At 42.4% G+C, this 19,417-nt stretch overlaps 4 protein-coding genes across 4 annotated transcripts in view; 2 read left to right on the top strand and 2 right to left on the bottom strand.

The window, feature by feature from the left end:
• Nucleotides 1-5,298: 5,298 nt before the first annotated feature.
• LOC134177366 (uncharacterized) lies at nt 5,299-6,801 on the bottom strand. The gene is made up of 3 exons (XM_062644139.1): nt 6,283-6,801; nt 6,083-6,190; nt 5,299-5,561 (listed from the first exon to the last, which is right to left on the bottom strand). Exons 1-3 carry the CDS (start codon nt 6,389-6,391, stop codon nt 5,419-5,421), a joined length of 360 nt encoding a protein of 119 aa, XP_062500123.1. The 5' UTR covers nt 6,392-6,801; the 3' UTR covers nt 5,299-5,418.
• On the top strand, nt 6,694-8,105 carry LOC134177606 (uncharacterized). Its single transcript, XM_062644382.1, has 2 exons — nt 6,694-6,727; nt 7,541-8,105. The coding sequence occupies exons 1-2, from the start codon at nt 6,694-6,696 to the stop codon at nt 8,071-8,073; spliced, it is 567 nt and encodes a 188-aa protein (XP_062500366.1). The 3' UTR covers nt 8,074-8,105.
• A 3,486-nt stretch (nt 8,106-11,591) lies between these two features.
• On the bottom strand, nt 11,592-12,308 carry LOC134177605 (uncharacterized). The gene has a single exon (XM_062644381.1). The coding sequence runs from the start codon at nt 12,306-12,308 to the stop codon at nt 11,592-11,594; it is 717 nt and encodes a 238-aa protein (XP_062500365.1).
• Nucleotides 12,309-18,765: 6,457 nt separating this feature from the next.
• LOC134177336 (uncharacterized) overlaps nt 18,766-19,417 on the top strand; it is an 869-nt gene continuing 217 nt past the window's right edge. The window contains exons 1-2 of the mRNA XM_062644109.1: nt 18,766-19,046; nt 19,208-19,417. The exon at nt 19,208-19,417 is cut by the window's right edge and continues 217 nt beyond it. Coding sequence (XP_062500093.1) covers nt 18,944-19,046; nt 19,208-19,417 — 313 coding nt within the window. The 5' untranslated portion in view covers nt 18,766-18,943. The remainder of the gene's footprint in view (nt 19,047-19,207) is intronic.

Below are 19,417 nucleotides of genomic sequence, written 5' to 3'. Positions count from 1 at the left end.
GATTGTGGGCAAGGATAACAAAAGTGAGAGAAAGAGAGCAAACAGAAGACCGGCATAGTAGAAAACAAACGGTATCGCAAGTAGTCCACCGCTGATATTGTTGTTCAAAATGTAGATAAATGCAACGAGCTTGCTGTAAGGTTCTTGTTTTTGCGTCGTTTTCATCTCGATTGCTCCTGAAAACGCCGTCTTCTCTCACACCCGTCTTAACACAAGACCGGCATTCAATGACTGGCATAAGGTTCTCGTGACTAGAGGAATATGTAGTGCACGTAGCAGCAGTAGCTAGCCGTCTGAGCGTTCGCAGATGGGAATGTACAGGTTTATGTATAGTAAGCAAAAGACACTTGCGTTTAGCTAAGCAATAATAACAATCATTTTGATATTTGAAAACCTCGTGACAGCGTTTAGGTCCATGTAACGCTTGCCATGTGTTCTTCCCATGTAGAGCCACATGTGGCATTCAGTGACTAGCTGAAGCCAACACATGGATGTAAGACTTTCGATTTCTTGATATTGCATGCATTCCACGGGAACCAATTTTAATTAATTAACATCTGACTGATGTTTTCTGCACAAAGAAGACTGCTGGCCTGGACCAAATATCATGTGATTGTTACAACATTCCTAGACCATAGAGCTCAAAGAAATTCCCTATTTGGTGCAGATATTGCAGTGGCGGCAGAGATAGGGGTTTCGAGAAGCGACAGACTTCCCGCTAATTGAATTGGGGGTCTGAGATCTCCCAATAATTGGATCTCCTTTTAAATGGAACCATGTACTTCTGCAATCTGTTTACCAATCCAATCACCAGCTAGGCCACGCGCACACATCATGGACTCCGTCGACCCAGGCATGCAACGCACACCACACGGATAGAGCGACGCCCCTGTTATCGGACACCATCAATCATCGGACAGCCGTGCAAGAAGTAAACGAAGTAAGACTGAGTTTTGTTAAAGCCCACAGTGAGAAGGATTAGTAAAGACTGTGATTCCAGACGTGGGACTTCCAAAGGCTAGACACGGTTAGGACTGTAAACGTGATCCTTCTCTGCGACCCCGTCCATTACTTGGACACCACCATCATTCACCGAACACGAACTGTCCCATGGAAACGCAAAGGCAATTCTGCAACTTCGCATCTGAGATAGGTTTATAGGTGACTAGCTAACACAACAACACTATCAGTCTCCGTTTGCTACTCTTCAGGAGAGATAGTGCATGCTGTACAGGGACTATTCTGTTCACGTGGACTATCCTGTTCACGTGGACTATTCTGTTTATATTTGCTCCTATTCTGTTCATATTTGCTTCTATTCTGTTTACCGGGGACTATCTTGTTCACGCAATTTGAACCCACCCTAGCGGGGACTATCCTGTTCACCGGGGACTATCTTGTTCACAGGCGACTAACTATCCTGCTCACGACGACTATTCTGCATGTTCACACTAGCCATGTGCATACAGTGTTCATAGTGACTATCCTGTTCACAGGCGACTTATAATCCTGTTCACCGGGGACTGTCCTGTTCACAGGCGACTATCTTGTTCACAGGCGACTATCCTGTTTCCGCGACTATTCTGCATGTTCACACTAGCCATATGCATAGTGTTCATGGCGACTATCCTGTTCACAGGCGACTACACGTATTCTGTTCACAACAATTATTTGAATTACATCAACAGTAACTCTGCAAAAACATTTATTGTTTGTTTATCCGATCTTTATCTGTAGCCTATCTAATTCAACGAAAAATCTGTCTAGTCTCAAAACCAATTAATTAACGGTGCACTATTTCAAATAAAACTTGTGCACTATATGCTATTGTAGCTGTAAATAACTACTCATTATCTACTTTGACACATCTGTTAAGTTATAACATAAAAGTATACTTGAGTCAGTCTTCCCATCTAGAGACGTCCAACAGGAATTGTAGGCAATGACCTGGCGGCAGTTATGACATCATTTTTAACACAATAGCCTATGCAACCTCCCCCCACACTCAAAACACTAGACTTCTTTTAAATCTGTGTCTAAGATTGATCGATCGATGCATGGCAATTTCTGTGTGATATAGAAATGTATTATAGTATGGTACTCATATGTATGAATTTCTTTCACGCCTACTGAAGGCATACAGTATCCACAGTTAATAAAGGACATACAGAACTGTCATTTAAAATTTACACAGAGACACACACAGACACACAAAATAGATATTATAAAATGTGTTTTTGTTCATTGTATATGAGGAAAATAGTAATTCACAGTCTCAATTTTCAATTAATTTTCCTACCCCAGATGACTTGCTGGTGCTTGCTTACAACCATCGATACCTGTTACTGACGCAATTAACTTACTATGCATTAATTGCATTATAGTTGCTGTAAATTTACTAGCTTCTTGCAACCACTCGCCAACCTTCTGTCACAGACACTGTACAGTATAGATATCATACTTATCTAGGAATTACGTAATCACACATGGACAATCAGAAAATTATTAGTTGTAATACACACATTCCTAGGATCTGTATACACCAGAGAGAACCACTTTAGTTGAGCACATTGGAAGAGTCTACGATATGGTAGTGTTGTCAGCCACGTATCCTACAGGCAGGTAACTAGATAGCTAAATTGAGCAAGAGCTAGTACGGTAAGTGTTGTGCGTATGGATTGATGAGACTGTTGACAATGAACAAAAGTGTCTAGCTAGTGAACAAAAGTGTCTAGCTAGAGAACAGAAGCTCTAGTGAACACGCAGATCTATAGTCGCCGTAAACAGAATACATAGTAGCCGATAGTCGCCGTGAACAGGATAGTCCCCGGTGAACGTAAACAACATTGTCACCTGTGAACAGGATTATAAGTCGCCTGTGAACAGGATAGTCGCCATGAACACTATGCATATGGCTAGTATAAACATGCAGAATAGTCGTCGTGAACAGAATAGTCGCCTGTGAACAAGATAGTCCCCGGTGAACAGAATAGTCCACGCTATAGCGGGGACTATCCTGTTCACTGGGAACTATCCTGTTCATGTGAACAGGATAGTCCCCAGTGAACAGGATAGTCTCCAGTGAACAGGAAAGTCCCCGCTAGGGTGGGTTCAAATTGCGTGAACAAGATAGTCCCCGGTGAACAGAATAGGAGCAAATATGAACAGAATAGGAGCAAATATAAACAGAATAGTCCCCGTGAACAGAATAGTCCCTGTACACATGCTCATTGAGCCGACGTACGCCTCTTTCGTCGGACAGTCGTTTTTCCTTTGCATCACCAGTCTGCAGGTAATAATGTCATAAGAGAGAGTTGGAAGGAATTATAGTACGGCCCCCAATTCGTTTGACTTTTATTTGACTCTACTAGCGGAAACTGCGCGTATTTATAGGTACGCGCTGAATGTTCTCCGCTGACATTGTCACAAGCTCGCTCTTTTGGCATATACTAGCTCTTCGATGCTGTCTAGTCTTCCCAGCGTAAGAATTTGAACTCCTAAGTGTCTTGCAGCACAACTGCACAGGCTTGATGCACCGGATCCCTGCTTCATCCGGATGTAGCAGACGATTCACGTCATCCCTAGGTTCGAACTTTGTGGTGAGCACATTCTCCCAACTCGTACAGGAACAGCCCGTGCTTTGGCCCCTAAATTGTTACCTGGCTCTGAATAGGACGTGTGCAGGTGTTTCTATCTCAGTTTGCTAGCTATACCATTACCTGACCTTGCACGTGCAGCACGTTATCGTTGGTACACAACCAGCTGTACCCAATGCAGGAACTTTGTTTACTATCAGAGCAGCTGGAACCTTCACCCCTGCTTCTCCTGGGTTGAAAATTTTGCAAGCACGCAGATAAGCACATGCGCAGACAGACACAGATAATGACCATCAGACATTTATTATATTATATAGTCTGCTTTCGTTATGATAAATGAGCATATAAATGTACCAGCCATAAATTAAAGATGAAATGTAGCAAACGTTCTTTTTCTGGCTTCATTTTTTGTAATTTTATCCATTGACAACAGACTTCAGATCGAGTCTGTCAGTGATATCATGATGGTAGTGCAGGATCATCAGGATATCACTGACAGACTTGATCTGAAGTCTGTTGCCAATGCATACATTTACAAAAAATGAAGCCAGAAAGAGTACGTTCGCTACATTTCATCTTTAATTCATGGCTGGTACATTTATATGTTCATTTATCATAATGAAAGCAGACTATATAATATAATAAATGTCTCATGGTAATTATCTGTGCCTGAATGTCTGTGCATGCGTTTCTGTGCGTGCTTGCAACTTCCGGCTACGACCTTGTAGGGCAGCCTTTTTCACAAAGTAGAGGTCTATTGTAATTTCTATTTTGTATTGTCCTTTTTGCTGATGTCAACGTGTTTCTAGACATCAATAAATAGCAAGGAATTACTTATCTTAACTCCAGAGATTCAAACAGATTGTTTACCTCCAGAGAACTTTGCTATGATTCTAAGACTACACACGGATTCAGGCAAATTCCGTTGTGAGAGTAAACATGCGCAGTAGCTAATAGTTACATTCTTTCGTTGTCAGGCAACAAACACCGCCATTTTACTAGTAATGGTGTTCGCGAGCAGATGTCACGTGTAGTGTACCAACATTGGCAAGGTGGTCATTGATGGTAGGAATTGACACATGTACACTCCCCACGCAGTGCTGGGTGCAGGATACGTGTACGTTGGATTCGGCGCAAATGCAATCAGAATTTAAAGAGAAACGCTAGCGCTATTTAATCGGCAAGAAATCTTTGGTTGCTGGAAGCGCTAGCGTTGCAGAGGGCGATGACACGTACAGTCTACACGGGACCGGTGTGGGCGTGTGTTCGAATAAAGTGGAAAGTGTAGAGTTTGCGTTATCGAGAAATTTTACACGAAGTCGGTCCCTCAAAAGAGACCCTTGCACTGCACTGACAAACTTGAGTAGTAATGGACCTGCTCCGTTAGAGGTTTGGTATAGAAATCAGCTTTTTAGCATAAACGATTGATACTGATCAATACAAATCTAACTCAACCCTACAATACCTGTAGTTACTTATACTGTACTATAAGCCAACCCCTCCCACTTTTTGAATTCCATTGTCTGCCCAAGACTAGGTGATAGTATAGGATCGATTCACCTTTGATTCAATAGACGAGGCTACTGTATATATGATGTCTCATAATAATTATAAACACTGTATATTTGTCTGATTGTTGTGTCCAGCCAAGACACTGTCATGTCACGCAATATGTATATGCGACAGTGTGGTCTCCTGACACGAACCAAAATATCAGAATTCATGTTCAGCTCTTAGAAATAATAAATACAAGCATTTTATATTACAGTATACTTCAAACACGAGCACCTCAATTCTATCATGCTATCTACAGTCGATTACTTCAGTTGTAGAATAATTCTTTGACAAGCTCAATGGTCAAGATCATTACAATAGAAATCACTACAAATGATGGCCATGATAACCCGATTGGCGTGCTTGAACTTGAACTCTTTATTTCACTGGATTTGAGAACCGTTAGTGATTCTAAAGACGATTGATAATATTAGCCTTGTTGCACCAAGTTGTAGTCAGTGTAGTTGTATCGTTTGTAGAAGAAGTTGCAAACCTACATTATTAACGTCATCTCTATATCAATTGATCAAATTCGTCGTGTACTCATTATGCCAAGTGTTCGAAGTACTACAGTAAAGAACTTGTATACGAAGTAAATCAAATACATCAGTGCAATTCGTTAGATGTTGTGTCACAAGATGTAACGTGTAAGGTAGTGATAAGCTCCCTTACTGTCTATTGATCTAATGACATGTGCACGCGCGCGCGCGCACACACACACACACACACACACACACACACACACACACACACACACACACACACACACACACACACACACACACACATGCACACACACACACACACACACACACACACACATGTTTATAAGCACATATTACACCATGCCACGTACGTAGTACTGTACTACCTCAATAATTGTTTCTATGTTCACTACACATTATAATGCCACACACATCACATTTCACTACCTATTTTTAACCTCTGGTCGTGCACAAGCTCACATCTTTCCATCTTTCGCTGACTGATTTGACTATTTGCAACTTGACACTCAGAGAAATCACCTTTACGTTGCTCATCTACACAAGACATACAGTTACCAAATTAACACACTATAATACAGTACAACTTGTAACCAGCACTGTCTATTTAGTCTGGCATGATAATTAACCTGATTTGCTGTCTGTCAGTGATCCAGACAGAAGTACAGTAAGCTCTTCACTTTCTTCATCAGCTGAGGTTAGTCTTTCTTCAGCTGATAGAGAATAAATAGAACACATTAAACAAAATATTACTATTAGTACACTATGCAATCAGTTAATGTCAACTAGATGTTAACCATTGCCAACATTTGGCTTGCAAGCATGTCCTTACGCATGCATCCACTATTGCCAATATGTTACTGCCAGTATAACAGGGTATCTGTCTATAAATCCACTAACCTGTCTATTCACGTTATATCGACTACCATAAAGGTTTATAGTGCTTATTACTAGTCCATTTCACGAGTGTCTCTCTGCGAGTAACGTTTCAGTTTAACCCTACAGTAAGACAAATTAGCTAGTACGCCGATTCTGCAAAAATGGCAAACTTTACCACAGAGAAAATGCACAAAAGTAACAAAGCATGCACAATTGTCTGCCTCTGCCTATTCTCTGCTCACCCAACTCGGCTCATTTGTCCACTATTCTGATATCCTGACTACTCGAAATTTCTGAAAGTGACTCATCTTGATTTATATATTAAGATGTAGCCATGTAAAAGACCATGTTATCTCCACTAATACACACATGCTTCCTAGCCTCGTCACTAGGACTTCCTTTGCTTTCGCTGGTCCTTCCACGCAAAGATAACAAGGGCATGGTATCACATGATGTTGTCTCCATAAAGCACGTGATACCGCGCCGTTGCTATCCTCGCCTGGACGTACCAGCGAAAGCAAAGGAAGGCCTAGTGTCCAGGCTATACATGCTTCTACCATTGCTTCTGCAAGTAAAGGCTTTACAAACATATACAGCATATATAACATTTGCATATCATTCATAACTAATTGTGTTTGTCACATTCAAAAAGCTTCGGTGACCAAAATAGACTTTCAGCGTTCTAGACTGCTTTGCTGCTGCTGGCTTGCCTAAAATCTCAATAAGCCTTTCTACATACATTTTTAAATTTGTACTTCTTAGATTCACATACTAGCTGTTATGGTATATTTATATCATGTGTCTCACCGGTTTCTTCCAGAGCATTCGATTCTTTTATTGCAACTGGTTCTATTTCTGCCATCGATTCTTCAGGTTGTCCTTGTTTTGTCATTTTTTTCTGACACATTTCCCGTTTCACTCATGCTCTCTTGTTCAGAGTCGACTGTCTTTGGCTGTACATATTCTGCATCTTAATTGCTTATAGTTACACTATATATATATATATAGAACGCACCAGAAGACACAACGCATTGGCAGAAGTCATTTTCCAGGCGTTATTAGTTGAGAATAAAGACGTGGTAAAGGAAGTGAGATGCAGTGGTAGTGACGAAAGTCGTCCAGGTGATGTTTTTCATCCTGACTTTTTAGAGGGCAAACCAGCTTATTTCGACATAACAGTCAGAAACTCATTGCAGCCATTGTACGTGACAAAAGCAGCAGTAAGGGCTGGGGCAGCAGCTGAAGCAGGTGAAGAACAGAAGGACACACGTCACGAAGCAAACGTTCTGGCAACAGGTGGTCTTTTTTACCCCTTGGTATTGGAAACATTGGGTTTCTGGTCTCCGTTCAGCATTAAAACGTTAAAAGCTATTGCATCTAAAACTTCAGCTGTCAGCGGAATTCGATTCCATCAAGCTTTCCAGAATTTGACGCAACAACTTTCGGTACAGTTGTGGAAATACAATGCAAGGATGTTGTTCAGAAGAATTCAACTTGAAGTACAGGACATTGATAGTTGGGATATACCCACCGTAGCGTAGTGTAGAATTTGGTAGTTAGTTCTGTTTAAATGTAAAAGTAAATATATATATATATATATATATATATATATATATATATAGTGTATATATATATATATATAGTTACACACACACACACACACACACACACACACACACACACACACACACACACACACACACACACACACACACACACACACACACACCAAACAGATGAGTCGTGTTACTTACATGCAGACCTTCTACTGAGATATAACATCGTCCACGGTTGTGGCATCAACTGCTGGAACAAGACAGAGTCTCGCGAACAACGTCAGTGCATCGAGATCCAGTGCGGTCACTACGACATCTACAAATGAAATCAAACTACCAACAGCCATCACACACTAGATAATCAATACGACAACTTACAAACATTTATTTGTGCTGCATGCCATCCTTCACACAATGTCCATTGCAATTACAGTAACCGTCATTACATCTTTTAACACCTAAATGCAATAGAAACCAAAGAAAACGTGACAAGATGCTGCATATACAGAGTGTCTTACCAACTGAACATGATTTTTTGTCATTCAACAAATGGGAGCCATCGAGAGAGTAACACTTGTAGTCCGACACAAAACTGGTGACACAATAATGACTGCAGTTCGCTTGATTGCAGTGATTGGGAGTGTGTTGCTGTTGTTGTTTCTGATAAACTGCAATGCCTGGAAAAGATAAATAATTGATTGACCTCCCTAAAATAATACGAGAGATGGATTCCTCCAATACAATAGTCTAGTGTATTGTGACATGCATCCTTCCAATACAATACTCCACCACATACCTTGTACAGAGTCCACATCATGCTCAATCATCATCAACTGTGATCCATCAAATCGATTGGCAACAAAAACTCTTCCCTCCTTCCTCGGTCCCCAATCAGACGACACGTACACCTTTTCCTCATACAACACAATAAAGAGAGGCCGTCCAACACCACCCTGTATAATAACTCTTCAATTGTGACCCAAATAATCACAGACCTCAACCTATAAAAACACACAAACACATAACACCAACAAAGATTTATTAGACTAACACACACCCAGCGCTCTACAATTTGTGTTTGTGTGTGTGTGTGTGTGTGTGTGTGTGTGTGTGTGTGTGTGTGTGTGTGTGTGTGTGTGTGTGTGTGTGTGTGTGTGTGTGTGTGTGTGTGTGTGTGTGTGTGTGTGTGTGTGTGTGTGTGTGTGTGTGTGTGTGTGTGTGTGCATCTTGACTTACCACTCCATGATTGCTGTCCACCCAGTAGATCCTCTGTGTTATCGTATCAACTGCTATTCCATTCAGCCACACATATCCATCCACCACAACGTGTCTCTGTTCCGTTCCATCCATAGCAGCAACACCGATATGTGAGTGATCCCCCAATCAGCCCAGAACAGATACCCTCTCAATGGATCAACAGCAAGACCATGCAGCTCGTCCAACTTCATACTCTTATTCATAAAAACTCGAAAATACAAACCATCCAATTTAGCAATAAAGATCGTACGATAAGCAGGACTCGATCAACCAATAGATCCAGTCGTTCAAGTATTTGACAGCAACACCGTCAGGGTTACGAGTGCCTTCCAATGTTGTGAGAATCGGGTTTGGCTCTGCCCTGTTGTCGGTGGAAACTGCACATATACGATTCCTTTGGTATTCACCAAAGTAGATCTAAATCAACAAACAGTTAGAAGGACAATAAACATGTAGACTAAGTGTGTATACAAACTTACCATGCCTGTATGGAAGTGGAAGGCGACCTGCACAATTGACAGTCTGTGTTTGGCAAAGCCTTCAATTGACTTTGTATTGAGATCCATTAGCTTGACATCCTGACCATCAGCGTACAACAACTTGGCATTTCCATCTGTAAGACAGACACAGTAGATAGAATTAAAGCAGACAAAATGCACGTGCGTGCACACACACACACACACTCACACACACACACACACACACACACACACACACACACACACACACACACACACACACACACACACACACAAACACACCATATGTAGATTCTGTACCTATACTATATTTCTTCATGAAAGTCACTCTCGATTAGAAGTCGCCTTTAATTAGAGGCTGCATGCCCTCAAAGGTACCATGCACAGCCTAGCTATACTGCCATGCTTATAACTTAACTAACCTAACTAACACACTGTCCCATCCTTATACTAGTTTACAGGCACTTACTTTTAGTTCTCTATGTTGTCATAAACAGGTTTTGGTGGAGGTGGGTGTTCTTTACTGATTGTTGATCACATGCACCTTCATCGATATCTGTCTGCCCATGCACATCCGTTCTCATTGTGGCTGTACATCATCACATGCCGTCTTTTAATGCGAGAATCATTTCGCCGCGTAACAAGCTCTGGCTGCTTGTCTTGTAGTTCAAAATGTGTTCTACTTGACAAGACTTTGGGAAACTTAAAACGGCACTGTAGCTCGTTTTCACTGCCATGATCGTTGTCCCCTGCTAGGGCAGAGGTCCTCTTACGTTTAGCACGGCGAAGACAGTAAGCCGTTGAACATTTCGTATGCCTCTGCACATTGGCTATTAGTTCAGCATAATCCTGCTCTTCGTCGGTCACATCTCTATGTCGTTTGTGACAGGGGTGCATTTCTGCTCGAGGCATGTGACCCTCCCCCGTTTCATTCAACGTGGGATTCCACGTAGTTACCAGGGCATCAGCAAAGTCATACACCTCCTGTGCAACGTCCTCTGCCCTTCTCATTTGTTCGCTAGTGGCTTCGGATTCGCCCGACTCGGATGCTCTGTGCATGCATGCCCACTCTGAACTTATCTTATCAGAATGTGGAGCATCGGCCAGCCCTGCCACACCATGCAAATGAGAACTACCTCTGTGCTGATACTCAATGCGTGCCCAGAAATCTACAGCACCAAGACTGTTTTTGCAAAAAGTATCGCATAAATTTTTCTGCTCTGTGCAAAGAGAACCAATCGGTCAAATGAGGATTTTCAATGACCGCCTTTATTCTCTCACTGGCCCTGTCTTGATTAGCGTTTGGCCTATAGTGACGCATCAAGTCCTGAAGCTCTGGCCATTGAGTATCAGCAGCACTAAGCGTAACGAATATAGTCGGCATGCCTAGTGCCTCTTGCATGGCCGCTAGGTTTAGTCCTTGAGTACACCAGTACTGTCTAGTTCCATGCAAAGAACTACTAAACCTCATTACTCGAGATGCAAACGAAGTCTCACCTCGATTAACCATATCCTTCGGTTCTTCCACGTTCAGATGGTTTTCACCAATTCTCTGTTTGACAAACACACGGCCTGTCTCGAGAGCTCGCCATCTCATCATGGTGTTCAGTGCAAAGTAACGAAATCTGGGATGCTGCGCAAACCGTCCGTCACGATAGCGAATGAGATGCTTCGAGTACTGACCGAGCGTTAGCCGTCGCTTTCTCGGCGCCAGATACTCACCAGCACCCGTCGGAAACAGAGTAGGAAACGCTCTGCTCCGCCTAATTAAACTTTCATCGAAGGCCACGCCTCACGACAAACGTCACATTCCGAGAAATGCAACGTAGAAATTTCGCGATGAAAGCGAACCAAATCTGCTTGTGCCTTCTGCTTGAAGGCGTTCGTATTCCAACTACGCCAAAAAGAGTCTGCTTTTGTACCGATACCGGCGATATCATCAGTAGACGGTACCGCGGCTGTGCTATCGCGTCTGCGCTTGCGATTGTGACGTACAATGTCACGACTTCGACGCACTTCCGTTTGCTCGTGCGATTCACAAACGCGATTGTTTGCCTTGCTAGCGGCATCTTGCTCTAGTCTCGCTGAGCGTTCAATATCAGTCTCTACTGATCGTCGCCTAGCTTTTTGGTGAGACATGTATGCTTTACGTTCGCTAGTTTTTTCTACTGTCTCATGGGCTCGTCTAGTAGAGACCTGTTCAGCGTCTAATCGGAGCGTAGCGGCACGCTCCTCGTCAGTTTCACGAGCTCGTCTGTCAGAAACACGTGCAGACATCGCTTGAAGCCTGACAGTGAGCTCCTCGTCAGTTTCACGAGCTCGTCTATAGGAATCACGTGTAGCCATGGCTTGTAGCCTGACAACACGCTCTTCGTCAGTTTCACGAGCTCGTCTATCAGAAACATGCGAAGACACGGCTTGAAGCCTGACAGCACGCTCTTCGTCAGTTTCACGAGCTCGTCTATCGAAATCACGTGTAGTCATCTGTTGAAGTCTGACTACACGCTCATCGTCAGTTTCACGAGCTCGCTTAGCGGCACTACGCGCAGACACCGTTTGAAGCCTGACAACGCGCTTCTCGTCAGTTTCACGAGCTCGTCTCTAGCGACCTGTCTAGCAACCGCTTCAAGCCTGGTGGAGCGCTTCTTCTCACTCTCACGAGCCCGGCTATTGGCGACATGCAGTGCCAATGTTTGAAGCTTCAAACGGAGTTGACGATCGTCAACAGTTTCTACTTTGCGCGCTTTCGTCGTGTGCGACTGCATGCCACTTTCTCGCGAACGACGACGACGCCGATTCTCGGCATTGCAATCTAGACCATTAGATCTTTCGAGTTTACTCTCGCTCGCACGACGACGTCGTTGGCGTTCACGATCAAGACGTCGCCGTTTGGATTTTGGTGACTCACCGTGATGCGAAGACATACACGTATCACGACATGTACACGTACCACTTTTACATGTCAAACACTCTGAAAGTGCTATGCTTTCAGATACATCATGCATCTGTACGCGCGCAAGTACACTGGTACACGTAGATTGCACGGTACTTTCAACTGTATAGATATCACGCGTCACTGTCGCACCATCATCAATCGACTGCCAGCGACTTGCACTGGCAAGACTAAGAGGTTTGCCGAGGTCGGCACCCGCCAGACTGACCGGTACATCAAAGACCTCGACGTCAGTCCGGCTACTACAGCTATCATTCATAGCTATAGGTGCGACCTCTAGGCAATGCCCGACATCGTCCGAATCAACGGCCAACGGAGCTGACAGCGATCCACAGGGCGAAGCTTGGCATGCATTTGCCACTTCTATACAGCTTTGCGATGCATGCGTTTCTGCCGACCGCGTACTTACCGCCAGTTCAGCTGAATCTTTCGTGCAGCTGCAAAACACGAAATCTCTTTCGTAGGATCATTCTAAACATGCAGTCACGTTGAGGTAGAAAACCTTGTAAAGCCTGCTGTCTCTTCTGTTTTTCTGCGGTTCGTGCAGCTGCAAAACATAACAAAAAAATTATTTTCCTTCGCAACACCGTGTACAAAGTGAAAAGTCGAGTCATTCAACTGCAAGTACCTTGTAAAGTCTTCAGAACGTTCTGTTCTAGTCGCTTGTCTCAAATGCTTCCTCATCTTCGTAAAGTTGGGACGCTAATGAATTCTCACCGGCGATTGGTCACTGGTCATTATGCGCGGGATTGTTACGTCAGGCCATTGTTTAGGCGTTGGATTGTTACGTCACCTACGTTTGCGTCCCAAAACGATTGCTGATTGGCTCGACAAACTCCCCGAGCGTGACACACGCTTACAAACAAACATAGATAGATAGGTACAAACATACCGACAGACAGACCGGAAGTCAATTCAACCCGTTTAGAGTGAGCTTCTCGCGAAGCAGTCCACCACTTATTGTGGTGTACTTCTTTTACGCTCGTAGCTTAACTAGTAAATGAAGCTGTGTTTACACCGTCGCTTCACAGCTACGAGCGTGTGTGTGTATGTGTCTATGTTTGTGTGTATATCAATGTGTGTATATCAATGTGTGTGTGTGTGTGTGTGTGTGTGTGTGTGTGTGTGTGTGTGTGTGTGTGTGTGTGTGTGTGTGTGTGTGTGTGTGTACGTGTGCGTGTGTACATGCGTGTGTGTGTGTGTGTGTGTGTGTGTGTGTGTGTGTGTACGTGTGCGTGTGTACATGCATGTGTGTGTATTTATTGTAAATATCAATGTATATTTATTAAATTTTGTTAAATTATTGTCATTATTATTAATTAATCATATTAATTATTAGCTTAATTGATGCCAGTATGTAAACGGCAATTCTTTGAAAACACCTGGATTTATCAATTTGATTAAAGATAATTAACTAAATACCATCAATGTTCCACACTACTTCGAATTCACACAGCACGGCGCGGGCTTGTTATCCACGTTATGTCTCAATTCTGCATGTATAGCGCTCTTGCATCACTGAAAGTTAATAAATTAATTAACTATTGAGATGGACTATCAGATCATTATCATACTTTTATTGAACCGTCGCCATCTTTCGTTCTGCTAATTCGTTGTAGCTAGAGATCGGTGTACGTCTCCTAGCTGCATAGAAAATACTGTGAAGCGACATGCGTGTATATCTAGCGACTGGATCCAGAAGATATTAAGCATCGTCAACGTTTCCTACGAATCTTTCTTGCAAGACGACGTCGATCGTTCATCATCAGTCTTACTTAGAACATATTGCTCTCTTGAAGATTGCGGATGACATGCTGGTGGTGCGCATACAACGGTGCCTATCTAGATGCATGGTCCCATGGGACCTTCGCTTGGCTTCTTGTAGAACGATAAATTCGTTTGTTTTGCGATTCTTTTGTAAAAAGTAACAAACGCATACAACTATTACCTGAACTTTACTCTGCGCTTCTTAGTTTGACGACAGTTTGACCGTAAAATGGAGGTTTACGACATCTCGGCTTTTCTGTCATAGTGCGCGGGATTGTTGCGTCACCCATTGGTGGTGTGCCAAAAGACTGCTGATTGACTCAACAAATTCCCGAGAGTGATTCACGCTGACAAGCTAGTATTACGTCACCTGCATTTCGCGTCCCAAACGATTGCTGATTGGCTCGACAAACTCCCCGAGCGTGACACACGCTTACAAACAAACAAACATAGATAGATACTTACAAACATAGGTACAAACATACCGACAGACAGACCGGAAGTCAATTCAACCCGTTTAGAGTGAGCTTCTCGCGAAGCAGTGCACCACTTATTGTGGTGTACTTCTTTTACGCTCGTAGCTTAATGATGCCGTACAGACACATACACCACAGTAAAATATTATTAACTCATTAACTGATTTGATTGACAAATGGACAGACACACAGACACACAACACACAATAAAACAAGCAGACACATCACCTCAACCCAAATGTTGAGAGGAAAAGAAGTGAGAAGATCAAAAGCAGCACATCACTACAATAGCTCGACAGACAAGATAACAAGCAAATCATTCAACAATATCAATCCGACCTCACACCAAAATCATCACATTAAATCAAAAGAAGAAAAAACAAAAACACAAATTAATTGCTTCTTTTGCTTACATCTTATGGCTTCTTCCATCATCTCAACCACATCACTGTGACCAAATTGCTTGTCAGCCTCCAGTGGTGATATTCCCCGCTGACTATCCCACAATGACATCACGTTAGTAATAATATTGACTGAAGGATATTGAATGCATCACCTCTCATGTTGGGGACTCGCTCCATGTTTTAGGAGAACATCAGCACACCACACATGACGAAAACGGGCAGCATACCACAGTGGTGTACAACCATCAACATCATTGATATCAACAGGAACACAACAAGACAAAAGTCTCTCTACAATGGTCACGTGATTATTCTCTGCAGCAACATGGATGGCTGTCCATTCCAACTGAGTAAACAAGAAACTGATAAGATAGTGAGAGAGTGTTTATGTTAAAATATATTAAAGCAACAGACATTCCATTCAACACACACAATGAGACATTCAATAGAATGATCAACACACCAACACAAACAATAGCAAAATGAATGCATTACACTCACAAATATGTTTAATACATGCAGAACAGACACCACAATATCAACTCAACCTCTCAATACTCAAACTCACCCAATCACTCTTCTTCATCACATTAAATATCTTTGGTCTTCAAAAGTATATTCACTATATCGCCAAATCCTTTCCATGCTGCCACAATCAAACTTGTCCATCCATCCTGCATACACAAGAATGTATTATTATCATTATTCCTCCATCACACTGTACACATGCTGCAAGAGAAAAGAAAATAGAAAATGAAGACGACCTGATAAGACAATAACTACTGCAAAAATAGTCTCCAACAGTCCAAGTTGAATGAAATAAAAACCAACAAGATTTATTCATCTCTGCATGCAATGGCTGCTTCAGCCAGTCACAAGTCAACACTGCTGCCTTTTAACCAGCAAGAAGAAACGAAAACGTTGATTGTTGGATTAGATTGTTACATCTAGTTAAGCTACGAGCGTAAAAGAAGTACACCACAATAAGTGGTGCACTGCTTCGCGAGAAGCTCACTCTAAACGGGTTGAATTGACTTCCGGTCTGTCTGTCGGTATGTTTGTACCTATGTTTGTAAGTATCTATCTATGTTTGTTTGTTTGTAAGCGTGTGTCACGCTCGGGGAGTTTGTCGAGCCAATCAGCAATCGTTTGGGACGCGAAATGCAGGTGACGTAATACTAGCTTGTCAGCTTGAATCACTCTCGGGAATTTGTTGAGTCAATCAGCAGTCTTTTGGCACACCACCAATGGGTGACGCAACAATCCCGCGCACTATGACAGAAAAGCCGAGATGTCGTAAACCTCCATTTTACGGTCAAACTGTCGTCAAACTAAGAAGCGCAGAGTAAAGTTCAGGTAATAGTTGTATGCGTTTGTTACTTTTTACAAAAGAATCGCAAAACAAACGAATTTATCGTTCTACAAGAAGCCAAGCGAAGGTCCCATGGGACCATGCATCTAGATAGGCACCGTTGTATGCGCACCACCAGCATGTCATCCGCAATCTTCAAGAGAGCAATATGTTCTAAGTAAGACTGATGATGAACGATCGACGTCGTCTTGCAAGAAAGATTCGTAGGAAACGTTGACGATGCTTAATATCTTCTGGATCCAGTCGCTAGATATACACGCATGTCGCTTCACAGTATTTTCTATGCAGCTAGGAGACGTACACCGATCTCTAGCTACAACGAATTAGCAGAACGAAAGATGGCGACGGTTCAATAAAAGTATGATAATGATCTGATAGTCCATCTCAATAGTTAATTAATTTATTAACTTTCAGTGATGCAAGAGCGCTATACATGCAGAATTGAGACATAACGTGGATAACAAGCCCGCGCCGTGCTGTGTGAATTCGAAGTAGTGTGGAACATTGATGGTATTTAGTTAATTATCTTTAATCACATTGATAAATCCAGGTGTTTTCAAAGAATTGCCGTTTACATACTGGCATCAATTAAGTAATGACAATAATTTAACAAAATTTAATAAATATACATTGATATTTACAATACACACACACACACACACACACACACACACACACACACACACACACACACACACACACAACGTCACTTCTATCACTTGTGCTGAATTCGAAGTGTAGTGTGAAAATTGATAATATTTAGTTAGTCATCTTTAATCACATCGACGCATCCTTGTGTTTTCAAAGAATTATACATTCAAGCAACAAGCTAATGAATAAATAATGATAATGACAATAAATAGACATAAATTAATACAATGTACATTAATATTTATAATAAATACACACGTGCCACACACACACACACACACACACACACACACACACACACACACACACACACACACACACACACACAACAAGATAAGCAAACACACACACGCGCGCGCGCGCGCACACACACACACACACACACACACACACACACACGTGCCACACACACACACGTGCCACACACACACACACACACACACACACACAACACGCAAACACACACACACACACACACACACACACACACACACACACACACACACAACACGCAAACACACACAAACACACAAACACACACATACACACACACACACACACACACACACACACACACACACACACACACACACACAGTCGCTCGTAGCTGTGAAGCGACGGTGTAAACACAGCTTCATTTACTAGTTTTGTTTATTGGAGACTTTGAGTAAGTTTTGTGATGTACTTACAGTCACATCTCATCGTTATGTGAAAGGTCACGTGTCTGCTATGTGACGGCAAGATCAACACAAAGTAATGACAATGTGTTATCTCTAGAACGAGGATTGCTACTTGTACAAACAAATTTAGACTTTACAAAATGTGTGGGTTAGATTACAAATAACTAAACTGTATCATGAGTCTCGGTCGGGTAACAAACATGAGACAGTGGACGACACGTGTATGTTGCAACACAGTGTATATACAAGCGTATCGCATGTACTCTGCATCGTATACATTCGATATACAGAAAGGCCGACGAGAAGAAGAATAGACAACAAAGTGTGTAGGTAGGAGTTTGGGTGTTGTGAGTTGAAAATAGACTGTACAAGTAAGAAATAGGTGGGTTACTGGTGCTCTTCTTTGCTTACGAACGTTTGACGGCAAACGTGTGTCAACTCTGTATTTGTCTGTGTGACGAGTTGTGTTTGTGTTGCATAGATTAGAGAACTGGAGAGTGAAGTCCAACAGAAAGATGAGGACATCTCGTGTCTCAGAATATCAGGAGCCGATAGAGTATGACCAGCACACGGTATACATTGTTCATACGTACGGTAGAATGACGTGCCTTTTAATCATTTTGCTTGTTTCATCTGGTACTGACGGAGCCTGTGGATTTGAGTTTAGAAATAGAACAATTATTTGTTTGTTCGTGTTTGACGTGTGTCTGTCACTTTGTATATTTCCATACACTCGAATCACATACAATAGATACATACACTACGTGCACGTGAGTCACGTGACAGTCTTGTTTAATTAACATTTATGTATTATTGATGACGACGGATCGGAACGATTGTGTTTATAGTAAGCGACACTTTGTTTTCTTACAGGTGGGTGCAGGTCGTGATGAGACTTGGTTGTTGTCACAGCCAGCAGGTGAGACATGTAGACGCATGTATCTGCATGTTTGTGTTTGTGAGCCATTGACATGCACGTTTAATATTTTATGTTGTCAACGAGTCTTCATCGGTTACATGCTGTCCATCACTTTCAAACTATAATGACCCGGTATTGCCTAAAATACTCATTTGATTCAGGAGACGTCATGCATGCCGTCGCTGCTCTGGCCTGTGATCAGTGGAATGAAGTCGGACTCGAGTTAGAATACGAAATGCCTCAACTCAACTCCATCACATCATCCATTGCTGCACCTTCGAGCAAGTTACTTGCAATACTGAGAACGAAAGCTTTCGCTGTCGGTACCGGCAATGTTGTTGGTATCATCTTGTCTGCTTGCCGAAGTATTT

The sequence above is a fragment of the Corticium candelabrum genome, chromosome 3, assembly GCF_963422355.1.
Source record: "Corticium candelabrum chromosome 3, ooCorCand1.1, whole genome shotgun sequence".
NCBI classification, from domain to species: Eukaryota; Metazoa; Porifera; class Homoscleromorpha; order Homosclerophorida; family Plakinidae; genus Corticium; species Corticium candelabrum.
Note: the sequence above shows the minus strand (reverse complement) of the source record. Positions and strands in the feature narration are given on the sequence as shown.

Excerpts from the sequence above, each read along its gene's own strand:
- LOC134177606 (XM_062644382.1), top strand. The coding sequence starts at position 6,694 with ATGGCAAACTTTACCACAGAGAAAATGCACAAAA. Across the intron at positions 6,728-7,540 it reads CACAGAGAAAATGCACAAAA|AACGCACCAGAAGACACAAC; the intron begins GTAACAAAGCAT and ends ATATATATATAG.
- LOC134177605 (XM_062644381.1), bottom strand. The coding sequence starts at position 12,308 with ATGACTACACGTGATTTCGATAGACGAGCTCGTGAAACTGACGAAGAG.
- LOC134177366 (XM_062644139.1), bottom strand. The coding sequence starts at position 6,391 with ATGTGTTCTATTTATTCTCTATCAGCTGAAGAAAGACTAACCTCAGCT. Across the intron at positions 6,191-6,282 it reads ACTGACAGACAGCAAATCAG|ATGAGCAACGTAAAGGTGAT; the intron begins GTTAATTATCAT and ends TGTCTTGTGTAG. Across the intron at positions 5,562-6,082 it reads CGACCAGAGGTTAAAAATAG|AATCACTAACGGTTCTCAAA; the intron begins GTAGTGAAATGT and ends AATCGTCTTTAG.